We start from the raw sequence: 14257 nt of genomic DNA, 5'->3' as shown, positions 1-14257 counted from the left end.
GCTCAGTCACAGCAGTGGCATCAGCTACAGCATGCGAGACCAGTGTGGACTCATGCAGGTGGCATTGGAGGCAAGTTTCAGTTCCTGGAGGCTTTGGCGTTAACAGGGTGTTCCTCGTGCCGAATCATGGCTGCTGCAGCATAGCTCAGTTTGGGTTCCCGGCAGTGCCTGCAGATTTATGGAAATGCGGCAAAGGGAAGTTTAGACTCTGCATGAGACCTGGCGATATCAGCAGTGGTGAAGTGAGCTTGAAGCAGAATCATGGTGGTGGCAGACGCAAGTCTGGAACAGTTTGGCACCCAGAAGTATTGGTGGCATCTGCATTGGCGAGGTCCGTCAAGGAAATCATAGTGGTGAAGATGTCAATGGCGGTGAGATGGCGCCAAGGAATTTCAATGCAGTAGCAGCATTGCGGTAAAAGGGACTTGAACCTGACCATATGGCCCATGGTGGGGCACTTAACCAGAAGGACTGTAAAATTAGACACTTGCTTTATTTCTTCATTTTTTCTGCCTTTATATTCTATGTTTTGGTTTATTTTTCTTATGTTTAAGCTGGCACCAAAGAGTGGTGACACCATACAACAGTTTTCACTATATTTTGTAACAAGATACACGTGACAATAAATAAATCACATACTTGAAATGGGTTGCTGATTAAAACCTTAGAACCTCTTGGAGACTTCTTTTCCCACCCTGTTACTGAATTATAGAGCAAAATTCAAATCCTAATTGTGAAGACAGGCCTGGAATTTATGTCAGGTAATAGGGAGTGACTACACTTGTAAAGAAAAGGTTTGCTTTCTTGATGAAGAAGAAACTAGAGGGGTGGTGGAGTAGCCAAGAAGTGGCATGGGCTATGGTGCAACAAGGACCTCAACAAGTCTGGAAGTAAGACTCATAGCTTTTGCAAGAGTTCTGGAGTGCATAGGGTGGGGGTGGATTGGTGACTGAAATAAGTTGTGGAAATCATAAAAGAACTCAATAACAGGCAGATGACTTAAATTAGTTGCATTTCAATAAGGTGTGACAGCTGCTTGAACTGCCTGAAATAGTCACTATGCTTAATACAGTTTAAGTGGCACCTTTGTAAATGGCTTTAATGTGTCACGACTACATCAGGTGTGTCCTCTGAGTGGTCCATGACCTCCAAATTTGAATAATTTGTTTAATCTCCTTTACAGTTTTTGAGTGTTCCGAATTAAAAATAGCCAGTTTTAGTCCTAAACAAGATAAACACAAGCTGATTACACAATTATTTCTGGATGTTGTTAATTGAAAGTGATGCTGTAATTAGCTAAAATACAAATGCAAAGAAAAATAGTTATGGATAAAAAGATACTAATAAAGCTGAAAATAAAACCAGTCTGTTAATCATGACAAACGTTTTGTGCTTGAAGATTTCTCTTTCTGAAGTGAAGGGGTTGAAAACTTGAAGTCAGAGCATCAGTTGCTGCAGTGGTTAGTTTGATCTTGCCTCAACATTGAATTGAGCAGAGGAGATGCTGGGAAGTCTCCTTTGTCTTTCTTTTATGTCACAGCAGGCTGTGGCTTTTCGTACCTTGATTCAGGACTGCCAGGCTTTAGCTGGTTTACTTCCTCTTGTGTCCAATTGTCAATCCTCTTTCTCTCTGCTGTCTGTCAGAGTTCTTCTTGGATTTTTGCGTCAAATTATGGCTCACAATCTCCAGCACAATGAAAGCAGGTTGTTAAAATGTTAAATTCAAATTGAGTTATTGTTTCACAATGCAACATAAATGATGCTGGAATTTCCAATAGTATCCATCTGAGCTCTTGTTCTACAAAAGCATTGAATTCCCACATCTTTGGAAAGAACCATTGTATTTTCCAAGGGTTTTTCAATTCCAAATGTATATTTTTATGATCGATGCTAAGATTGCGCATCATTGTGCCTGCTTGTTGTGGTTGTAGCAAATCATCAAAAAGCAGTCATGGGACTTTTGGGAGCCATCTTATAAATTTATGTATGCAGTTTAACAGAGGTTAACCTTCTTTACAAAATATGTATTACACTTAGATATTCATAACAAACAGCAACCATTTGTCTGATATTGGTGACAATCCAGGATAAAATGGAAATATGGGGAGTTGTACTTCCAAAATGCAGTCAGTGTTATTATTTAAGGTAAATGCAGCACTGTGAACTCTCAAAACAAATGGAGTGATCTACCAGTTAATCTGCTCTCAATAACTTTGGCTGAGGAAAGAATCTTGAGCAGCAAATTGAAGAGGATCCTCTTCTTCAGAAACCTTCCGTTTCCACCCAAGACTGCAAACTCGGCCTCAGTTTAACATTTCATCTCAAAGACAACCAAGGTCTTTGGAAATTTAGTCCAGGTATAAAGTTGACTGCAAAATTGTATCATGCAATCTTTGCCAAACATTTGATGTATTCATTTAAAAATGATCATGAACAATTTTAAAGAAATGATGTCTGTTTATTTTTCCTTTTTATTTCTATTTGATTTTGGATACTGAGAACCAGGAATTATTCCTCTGTTAGATTTGAACTTCAAAAAGGGTTTAGAACAGTCATGTTTTCTGTGAAGAGGATCGGCACCCAGACAACATGATGTTATTTCCAGAAGGTTCCCCCACCCCCACAAAATGTAGTCACAAAATCTTGACGATGGGTGACACTTTCAGAACTTGATTTGGGCAATGATTTTCCGCAGAGTTCTGAAGTCATTTCCTCCCACACAGTATCAAACTGTGACAATTTTCAAAATGTCAACTTGCAAGATTAAAAAAGCTTGCATCGGTTTTACATCGGCACAACAAAAAAAAGCAGAGTAAGTGGCATGCCGGGGGAATTTTAACCTGTTATGTTGGATGGGAGTATAAGGTTCATACAGAAAAATTGTCAGGGAAATCTTCAATTTCTCCATGCTTTTGATTTAACTGGAGTGAACTTGGGGTGGCAGGAATGGACTCACCCACACCCTCATCTGCACTGGTGGGACAAGTGGTTCTGCTATTAATATTTATTAAAAGCCTATTCACTGCTTCTTTAAACATCAATTCAGGGTTTAACTGTCTATACACACGCTTAGAAACTGGTCCATCTGAACAAGGGGAGAGATTAACAGGGCTAATCAGTTGGCAGCTATGCTGTTTCTTTGCCTCACCAGGGCCATGTATAACTGCAGTAAGACAACCCTACTTCTGAACTTAAATCCTGTTACAATGAAAGCCAATATATCAGTTGATTACTTAATTTCTTGCTGCATCTATCTGTCTACTTTCACTGACTGGTAGGGCACCTAGATTTCTTTGTAGAATCATGCTTCCCAGTATAGCACCATTTAAATGACACTCTTTCCTTCTGTTTATCCATACCAAAGCGTGTAACTTCACATTTAGCCATATTGTACTGCCTCCACTATATGTTTGCCCACTCACTAGGTGAAAGGTTTTCGCTCACAGGGCATGTTCTGATACCTCACTTTCGCTGTTTTAGAGAGATTTCCTCAGGTGTTGGAAATCATAACTTGTTTCGCCATTTAAGAGGAGCAAGAGAACCAGTATCAACAGTAGGATCAGGATCAGGACCAACATCCACCACTACTCCATAGACAGGGCTCAAGCCCACAGGAGCAATATCTTAAGCGCAGAGTACAAAGGCAAAAGATTCATATTCTTTACTGAACCCCATTTATTCAGGAGACTCAATCTCATATTTCAGTCTAGATTGCTGATAGCATCTTCACATGTCATCTCACAAACACACATTGCCAACCCCACATGCTGCTCAATGCAACACTTCCGACACCTCATCGTTCACCACTTGGGATTCACAGCTAACATTGACCTCAATCTCATTCATTTACCATATTTTCAGACTCACACCCAGCTCTGATGTCTACCCATTTACCCAATGGTCAGCTCTGACAAGAACATCACCCAAGGTGCTATACACCGATTCTTCCCTTCTGTGGGTCAAGGTTCTAGATGGTAGAAAGGAACAGAACAGAACCAGCAGGTGTCAGGGATACCTGTATCACATGGAGGAGGTGTTTGCCTATAACATTGAACCAAATGCAACAGGACTGCAGTGAAAACATTACAGTTACAGCTTTAAAAACCAAAAGCACTGCAGATGCTGTAAATCAGGAACAAAAGCAGAAGTTGCTCGCAAAACTCAGCAAGTTTGGCAGCATCTGTGAGAAAAAATCAGTTAATGTTTCGGCTCCGGTGACACTTCCTCAGACCTGTTCAACTTCACAGATGCTGCCAGACCTGCTGAGCTTTTCCAGCAACTTCTGTTTTTGTTGCTGAGAATATTATGGATCATGGTGTGTTTCTGCCTTGGGATCTCTGATATCCACCACGGAAGCAGATGGGATTTCAGTTGACACCTCATCTGAAAGAGCTTTTCCCTGCCGGTACAGCTCTCATTTAGTATTATAATGGATATTGTCGAGCTTTGTGCTCATGTCCTAGAGTGGAATTTGAACCCAAGCCTTCTAATTCCTGGGCATCCTATTTAGAAACATTACTGCACACATCTGCAAGAGGTGGGGCTTGAACCCAGACCACCTGACTCAGAGGTAGGGAGATACCACTGCATCACAAGCGTTATGTTCCTGCCTGATGTCCCTTATCAACTCATATCTTTTCATCATCTCATTAACATAGCATGCTATGTATTTATGAGGTGCAGATGGATGAAGGACAGCAGTAAGTGATGTGATTCACACCTCATAATAAGCTCTCTATTGCATTTCTGATGTAATATTATCACTTTGTGAGAAGTACTAAACGAAGCTAGATGTTTCCCCATGAGGAATCCTTGTATCTTGATATTACAATGACTACTCTCATGAGAAGGATCCCACCCTATTGGCTATGGGCCTCCCATGATTTGGTGAGATGAAGGCAGAGAGAAAGAAATGATTTTAAACCTACAATCACCTTTATGGAAAAAACATGTGCAATTATGGGTTTTTGCTTATGTTCACCTTTTCTGTTGACTTAATATGTATAAATCACGATAAATTCATTCCACTGTCACCTGCAACCCCTTATTTCATTGCTCAAATGGTGAGCCTGGTGAGAACTGGGCTAAAGCATTCCAATTTAGATATCACGAGAGTTTCAGGAAGTAGATGTCCTTGAAGATTAACAGGAATCTGAAATTGCTTTCATGTCCATTTCATTCACCCCTAACTTCAGCCTCACTCCATTTGTCATTCTTGCAGATCTTTCTTGATAAGTCTGACATTTTTAAAACCAACTTTTAAGAATTTTATAGAATTCATTTCATTGTAGAATTCCATGCATTATCTGATTTTATGCATTGAAGAATTCCATATATTGCCAGTTGTAATACATTTTAGAATTTTATAACTCTTCGCTATGCTGTAATTTCACACACAGCATCTTGTATGAATGTTGCAGTTGGTTGAAATGTGGGAATTGGGTGTGAGGATGAAACCATGTTGACTACCAAGTCCATTTCTCCAGCCCTAGGTTCAAAAACAGCTAAGCTTCTCAGTTGACACCTGCTGAGAACAGTCAACTTTTAAGAAATTTTTTTCTCAGCATTTGTGTAACAGTGGCAAGACCAGGATTTATTCTATATCCCTGGTCTGCCTGAGAAGGTGATGGTGTTCTTCCTCATGAATTCTACAGTCCATGTGGTGATTGTAAAATCTTGGTGGATAGGATCTTGATCTGGCAACTTTAGCAAGTCAGACTGTGCATGATTTGGAGAACCTTTAGGTATGGGCTCTAAAAGGATTGAACTTGGGATCACCATGAGTCAAATGAAATGGCTCCACTGTGGGTAATATTTTCACCAACTGAACTACCATGCATCCTTTTGTGATTGAAAACAAAATTACCACACTTCCTGATTTCACTGCCAATTTTCAATTAATTCCAAGGACATTTGGAGGCCCATGAATTTTGTCATTCACTTTTGGATGCAAGCAACCTCCCAAAACTCATTGGTGTTAAAGGAGGGAGAAAAGAATTTGTGCCCATTGACTCCATTTCAACATTCAACATTTATAGGATAAAAATTAATCTTGGTCTATTATAATACACTCCAAAAGCTAGGAGGCCGAGGCTAATCTGAAATTCAACTTCAGACCTCATTAACAGTTTTGTGTGAACTACTTGGCCTTGCCAGGCTTCCACAGCCATCTCATGCATTGGGCTACTGGGGGCGGGGGGGTGTTTGCAGTGGCATAAGAGTTGAGGGGGAAGAGAGAGGGCTGTAGCATGAATTAGATTCAGGGTGTAGCATTCTCCTCACTGCTCGGCAAACGTTTTTCCTCAAACTTCCTCAAATTTCAATCCTGCCTTTACATAGAACATAGAACATTACAGCACAGCACAGGCCCTTCAGCCCTCGATGTTGTGCCGACCTGTCATACCAATCTGAAGCCCATCTAACCTACGCTATTCCATGTACGTCCATATGCTTGTCCAATGACGACTTAAATGTACTTAAAGTTGGCGAATCTACTACCGTTGCAGGCAAAGCGTTCCATTCCCTTACTACTCTCTGAGTAAAGAAACTACCTCTGACATCTGTCCTATATCTTTCACCCCTCAATTTAAAGCTATGACCCCTCGTGCCCGCCGTCACCATCCTAGGAAAAAGGCTCTCCCTATCCACCCTATCCAAACCTCTGATTATCTTTTAAATCGGCTTGCAGCAGCCGTGGAAGAATCCTGAACAGAACAGGCCCAATGCTGCCTCTGTTCATTGGAAGTATTTAAATGTGTGTGAAACTGTTAACTTTAATATGTGAAGTGCCTGATGAAAAGGCCTCGTGAATTTAGTAGTGGCCTGAATACACACTCAGTTTCAGTCTGGGCTGATCAATTGTAATGTTTCTTAGCATTGGGCACGTTTTATATAAAAGAAGCAAGTGCAACCATAGAAATTGGGAGCAAGAGTACACCATGTGGCTCTTCAATCCTGTTCCGCCATTCAGTATCATTTAGCTGGTCATTTATTTCAATGCCAAAATCCTGGTTTCCCTCCATACCCCTTAATGCCTTTAAAATCTTTAACATTTATAGAACAAAGAACAAAGAAAATTACAGCACATGAACAGGCCCTTCGGCCCTCCAAGCCTGCACCGATCGAGATCCTCTGTCTAACCTGTCATCTATTTTCTAACGGTCTGTGTCCATTTGCTCCCTGCCCATCCATGTACCTGTCCAGATATATCTTAAAAGACACTCTCGTGTCTGCGTCTACCACCTCCGCTGGCAACACATTCCAGGCGCCCACCACCCTCTGTGTAAAGAACTTTCCACGCATATCTCCCTTAAACTTTCCTCCTCTCACTTTGAACTCATGACCCCTAGTAATTGAGTCCCCCACTCTGGGAAAAAACTTCTTGCTGTCCACCTTGTCTATACCCCTCATGATTTTGTAGGCCTCAATCAGGCCCCCCTTCAATCTCCATCATTCTAGTAAAAATAATCCTAATCTACTCAACCTTTCTTCATAGCTAGCGCCCTCCATATCAGGCAAAATCCTGGTGAACCTCTTCTGCACCCTCTCCAAAGCATCCACATCCTTTTGGTAATGTGGCGACCAGAACTGTACACAGTACTCCAGATGTGGCCGAACCAAAGTCTTATACAACTGCAACATGACCTGCCAACTCTTGTGCTCAATATCCCATTTGATGAAGGAAAGCATGCCGTATGCCTTCTTGACCACCCTATTCACCTGCATTGCCACCTTCAGAAAACAACAGAACAATTTTCTATCTGTTTCTTGAGTGATTTGGCCTCCGCATCCTTCTATGGTAGAGAATTCCACCGGTTACATACCTTTTGAGTGAAGAATGTTTTCCTTGTCTCTATCCTAGAATCCCCAACCGATTGCATCCACCCTGTTCAGCCTCATTAGAATTTTACATGTTTCAGTCAGATACCCTCACCCTTTAAAATCTAATGAATATAGACGTAGTCAAACCAACCTTTGCTCGTACAACAGTGCTACCACTCTTGGTATCAACCCACTGAACCTCCACTGCACTCCCTCAATGACAAATACATCCTGTCTTAGAAAGGGAGACCAAAACTGCTCACAGTATTCTCATTGTGGTCTCACCGAAGCCTTTGGTAAGTGCAGTAAGGCATCCCTACTTGAACTCAAATCCTCTTGCAATGAAAGCCATATGCTTTCCCAATTGCTTGCAGCACCTGCCTACTTACTTTCATTCACTGGCAAATAAGAGCATCCAGATCACTTCGTGCATTCATGTTCTCAATATATCATTATTTAAATAATACCCTCCCTTTCTGTTTTTCACACCGAGGTGTATAACTTTACATTTCGCTGTGACATACTGCATCTCCCCTGTGTTTGTCCACTTACTCAACCTGTCTAAATCACCTGGAAGCCTCATTGCATCCTGCTCACAACTTGCAGTCTTGTTCAGATTTTCGTTGTCAGCGAGCTTGGAAATTTTGCATTTGGTTCCCTCATCCAGGTCATTTATATTTCATGAATAGCTGGGCCTAAGTACTGATCTCAATGGTACCCCACTAAATACTGCCCGGCACTCAGAAAAAGACCCATTTATTCCTTTGCTGTGATCCCTGTCTGCCAATTAACCCTCAATTTGCATCAATAGTTTACCATTATCCCATGTACTTGAACTTTGCCTTCTGAAAATCCAAGTGCACCACATCCACTGTTCTCCCTTATCTATTATATTAGTTACATTGTCTAAACAAAAATTCCAGTAGATCTGTTAAGGATGATTTGCCTTTCATAAACTCATGCTGGCTTTTTCAAATCCTGTTATGGCTTTCCAAATGTTTTGTTAATACTTCTGTTATTTTAGACTCTAGCATTTACACAATACTGATATTAGGCTGGCTAACCGGCCTGTAATTTTTCGTGTTTGCTCTCCCTCCCGTTTGAAGTTGTGGGATTTCATTTGCCACCTTCCAATCTGTAGCTCCAACATCCACTGGAACAGGACTGAGAGCCAGCATGGATCTGATGGGCTGAAAGACCTTCCTTTGTGCCATGCATGCATGAAATACTTGTTAGTTTCAAATCAAAACATTCTGGTGTTGATAATCTCCTGGACGTTATCTGCTCCGTAATAGTTTTGAGGGCAGTAATTAGAAATAATAAGTTCAAAAGTTGCTTTCCCAATATAATGGGGTGGCACTGTGGCTCAGTGGTGAGCACTGCTGCCTCACAGCACTAGGGACCCCAGTTCAATTCCACCCTCAGGTGACTGTCAGTGTGGAGTTTGCACATTCTCCCAGTGTCTGCATGGTTTTCCTCCAGTGCTCTGATTTCCTCCCACAGTCCGAAGTTGTGCAGGGTAGGTGGATTGGCTGTGCTAAATTGCTCCATAGTGTCTAGGGATGTTTAGTTTAGGTGGGTTAGACATGTGAAATGCAGGGGTGGGGGAATGAGTCATGTTGGGATGCTCTTCAGAGGGGCAGTGTGGACTTGATGGGCCTCATGGCCACAGGCATTCTGTGATTCTGTGATATTTTTCAATTCAGTACTTGAGGATAAAACCTGGATCTCAGCCTATTTCGGCATTTTTTTTACCTAGAGCATGTTTTTCTTAGGTTGTTGCATTTATCTGTAGCTCCCCAGAAGAAGAGAAACCTTGCAAATATAGTGCCTTTCACAGGTTGAAAATGCCTGGAAACACTTTACAACCAATGAGATATGTACTTTTTAAAGTTTAGTCACTGTTGCAATGCAGGCAAAATAGGAATGCCACTTTGGCAGTTTTCCATCCGCTGGTACTACTTCAGAATCCAAGAATCTTTGGAAAATTATTGAACAGTTCATCTATTATCTCTGGAGCTATCTGTTTTAGAATTCTAGGTTGCGGGCCATCAGGACCAGGGGATTTAACCCCATTAGTTTGTCTAATTTTACTTCTCTAGTGATGGTTTTTAAAATTGAATCAGAAATACAGCATCTCTGGGAGTGAAATATTCCGTCAATACTACATTGAAGTGTCAGCTTGAATTATGCATGAGAGTCTCTGCAGTGAGATTTAAACCCACAACCCTCTGATTCACAAATGAGTGTGCTACCACTGAGTCACGGCCGAAGCCATCGTGAAGCGATACATTGAACCTCCATAGCTTTACTGATGGTGGTCCTACAATCGTGTTTGATAGTGATGTTGAGCAAGTGACAGCAAAGGAATTGCAATTTATGTCCAGCTCAGAGTTGTGCTTGGTTTGTGGGGACAATGTTCCCATTGTTACAGCAATAGCAAACTTCTAAGAAACTGTGTGAAAAATATCAAGTTTACAAAAAATATCTTTGTGGTTTGATACTTTAGCTTTGCTTCAAATGGCTCATCTCATTAGTGTCAGGATCCGTTCAGGAGTAATCTGAAGACAGATGTGGCAGCATCCATACTGTCTCTGTTTATGTGGATACAGCACAGGGGGTTTGGCAACTGTTGGCTAGAAGTGGACAGCTAGAACTGTCTGTCCTGGTAGATTGTTTAACCAAGCAGTAATTCCAGAGCATTTTACACTTGTTTATAAATTCTTTTAGTGCTTTGAAAAGTTTACTGTTTTTAATTAAAGATGATGATTATTTTTTATCTTTCTGTTAGTAAGGTCAGCATGTTACTAATTCTGCAATTAAACACTCAAACGTGGCAGAACAGCAGCTTAAAGAAAGTGAAGATGTTTAGTTGAAACCATTTTTCTTTAAAGGACACCGTTGTCAAAAAAACGTTTGACAAATGTTTGTCCATTTGTTCACAATATACCAAATTACATTGTAATATCACTTGTCTATGATGCCATTTGCAGTGAAGTACCACTCAGCCTCTTCTCAAACAACAAATAAGTTTGTCACACACTATTTCAGGAGGGTAGTGTCCATTTAATTACAATATTACGCTCCACACAATAGTCTGCTCACTGAAAAAAAACCATGCTTCAGTGTTGAAACTCAGTCATGCAGGAGAATTGACTGATAGTGAATTAACTGGAATTTTAATTAAACTAAGCTCTGCTTTTGCTTGTTTCCCATCACAATTCCTGTACTGTGTTTACTAATTGGTTTACGGACTATTTCAAACTCCACGTCTTCCTATTTGTGTCTATGTAAACACCACAATCGTCAGTCTCATTTTTAGTGAGGTCTGAAAATTCTGCTCTTTCTGCATGATTGGGTCCACAGTAAAGATTGAATAACTTGCATCTTAATAGAGATCCTTTCACTTTGTTACAGACTTCAAATAGTTTCACTGAATTAGCATGGGTCTAGTTTGTTCCATAAATGTAACCACTTTTAGAGTTGAATGAAGGAATGAAGAAGTAATACAACTTCCGCTCTTTTTTCTGTCAATAACGATAGTTGTAAATATTCTTAGTGCTTTATAATCCAGAAAGTGTATCTTTCTAATATTTTGTACCTGCAAAGATGCAATTATTTAAATGCCTCAAATCTGTGCTTGGAAAGTGGAAACCATTATTGTCAGCTCTTCCCAGCGTTAACAGGCCTCTGGAGTCAGTATCATCACCTTTCCTAGCTGTTCTCAGGCCATGTTCACTGGTAATACCTTTGACATCTTCGCCATACGGTTCCCACATACCTGGCCTGTCACCAAGGCATTCTCCTTTAACATGCACAGTAGTGCCTGTAATTCATTTAGTTCACTTCTGACATTTCCTACCTCCTCATTTATGCAACCATGTAGATTTGAGAGCTGTGATCGGCCAACATCCCGCACAAACACCACTGTGATTTCTTCTCTCTGCAATCTTTCTCTTTATCTTTGTCTGTCATCTCCTATTCCCAGCAATGTATATAAAGGCTGTTGTTCCAATTGGCAAGAAGCTATCCTTCTCCGTCCCTTGTGTAATTTGAAATGTGGCTGGGAAGGCTGAATCTCTTATATGGCCAATTAGTGGGTGGCCCAGCAACTTCCACTGGTTAACAAGAAGGTTTCCTCCTTTATGGACACCCAGGGCCTAATAGAGTTCCTCACCCTTGCCATCAACCTCTTCTACCATGGATTTCCCCTTCTGCCTCTGGCCTGGCTGTCCAACCTCATGGTCTGGCTCTGCCAAAGTTCACTTCTCTGCAACTTGCTTCCCCATTCAGCTCCAACAATGATCGCAGCTGGAGACAAAATGTCATCTCAGTAGTGACCACCATCTGTGGTGGCTGTTTTGGGACCAGGAACTGGTTCCCTACATAGGAGCAGAAGTCTTCTGCTGAACCAACACTAAGCCTTGCCAAGTGTAGCAAATTTGTCCCTGACATTTGTGATAAAGGATTGGGAGACAGCAGTGCAACATAAAATCCTGACCCCCAGTGTCAGAAACTACAACAATCAGTATAACAGAGGATACAAGTATATTCATTATCAAGTCAATTGTGAACCACTGCATCCTTAGCCTTTTGGGGCTAAAAAAGGTATTTCCAAATTCACCATTAAATAGTCTAGGTCTAATAATAAGATTATGTCTCTTTGTTATAGGTCCTCCTCTTAGAGGAAATAGCTTCACTGTGTTTTACAATTGAATTATTATTTTAAACACTTCAGTTAAATCACCTTTCAATGACCTGAATTAAAGGGATTATAAACTGAAATTATGCAACCTATTCTCAAAATCTGCCCCCCTGGAAGCAAGGATCTGGCATGTGCACACTTAGTACAAATGATAGTTCTTTGCTGTTATTTGAAAATGATTTGTGGAAGGACTTGTGTTCAGTACACCTGTTTGATTCCTTGATTCGATATTTCTAGCAAGGAGCAGTATCCTCAAAGAATGAACAGTAGGAAAATACATCTGTGCTCCATGGGAGAACTGGTTCTGGGAGTAATCTCATTATTATTTTCGCGTTACTGTTATATACTAATCGGCACTTCCCTCTTCTGCTTATGGCCAATGCTAGCTGAAGAATCAAGGGGGAAAGCAGATTAACAACAGCTATGAAGAACAATAGAGTGGTTTAAAAATACAGCATCCTTTGAGTAAATATAAATTCACTTTTAAAAGGATGTTGAAGTTTCATGTTCTCATTCAAAAGTTGACATGGAACCAGAGTAAGTTGCGATTCTTATATATAATATCAAACTCTCTTGATTATTTACAGGTCCTGCTGTCAGGTTCAGTGACTTCAAGGTATCAGATCCAAAGCCACCACCTCTGATTGGACAGCACACTGTTGAAGTACTAAAGACTATGCTGGGTTATAGTGAGGACTATATCGATGAATTGATCACAGCAGGAATAGTCGACCAGCATGAACTACATTGAAGGCTAATCTCTCTTTGACAATTTGTTGACCTTTCCAACTTCACTGTTCAGGGGGGATCATTTACAATTGTACAAGCACAAAAGAATCAAAGTAAATTAACTCCAAGCTGTTGCAAGGCTAATCAGCAGTGTTAGATTTATATAATAAAATGCAGAATGGTTAATGAAAATAATAATGGATCTAATCATTATTAAGCAAAATATTTCATTCACAAATCTTGTTTCAATCGAATTCAAAATGGTTTATCAGCAATCTTAAATAAAGTAGTCTTTTAACTATTGAGTACTGTTTGACTTTTGTGGAAATTCATCCACTTTTACTGAATGGAACATTGACTTTGACAGTCAGCACGTTGTCTGATTTGAAGCTGAAAATAAAATCAAGGCCTGTGTGGAACTGCTAGCGCCCTGCTGCCAGAAACTGCTTTTAAAATTGCACAAGCCCATACACTTCAGCAATATTAATTTTTTAATGGCAAACTTGTTCATTATTATGATGCAAATTAAAAATGTTTGAGCAATTTTATGAGTTTGATCTTTGTACTGTTGCACAGTGTTGCAGTTTACTGATAAAATTGTCATTGTACCTTGCATTTCTTCCAAGCATCAATTATCAGCACTACGCTATGTAAGTTGTTTACATATTAAATTTGGAAAACCTAACAGATATTGTCAGAATAAACATTTCTATCTATTTCATTTGTTTTTTTTAATACAAATATTTTGGAATCTGATGTAGAACCTTGAAGGAATGCATCTTGAACTCCATATCCAGCATTGAAAGTCAAGTATAGAATCATAGTCATCTCTGACGCTGGCTATTCAAGAAACTTTAAATAGATAGGCATTGGGTTGAGGAAATGTGTTGTCCTTCAAAACAAAAGTAGACTTGGCTTGGAAATAATCCAAATATTAAACACTAGATTACAAAGACAACCATATAAATCCTAGAATCAGTTTAATGATAGGAGGTGTCAAAG

The 14257-nt window shown here is 40.2% G+C and overlaps 1 protein-coding gene across 3 annotated transcripts in view; it reads left to right on the top strand.

Annotated features, from left to right (window-relative positions):
- The window catches only part of sugct (succinyl-CoA:glutarate-CoA transferase), a 395299-nt gene extending 381328 nt beyond the window's left edge, over positions 1-13971 (top strand). The window contains exon 14 of one of the 3 annotated variants that reach the window (XR_007247336.2): positions 13114-13227. Coding sequence is in view for 2 of the 3 variants with exons in the window: in XM_048529015.2 (XP_048384972.1) it covers positions 13114-13277 (164 nt within the window). In the remaining variant the exon portion in view is untranslated. Of the gene's footprint in view, positions 1-13113 lie in introns of all 3 variants that reach the window. The other 2 variants (XM_048529015.2, XM_048529016.2) reach the window with 2 other exon arrangements.
- Positions 13972-14257: the final 286 nt, after the last annotated feature.

The sequence above is a fragment of the Stegostoma tigrinum genome, chromosome 5, assembly GCF_030684315.1.
Source record: "Stegostoma tigrinum isolate sSteTig4 chromosome 5, sSteTig4.hap1, whole genome shotgun sequence".
NCBI classification, from domain to species: Eukaryota; Metazoa; Chordata; class Chondrichthyes; order Orectolobiformes; family Stegostomatidae; genus Stegostoma; species Stegostoma tigrinum.
The sequence above is the reverse complement of the archived record's forward strand: the minus strand, read 5'-3'. Positions and strand labels throughout refer to the sequence as shown.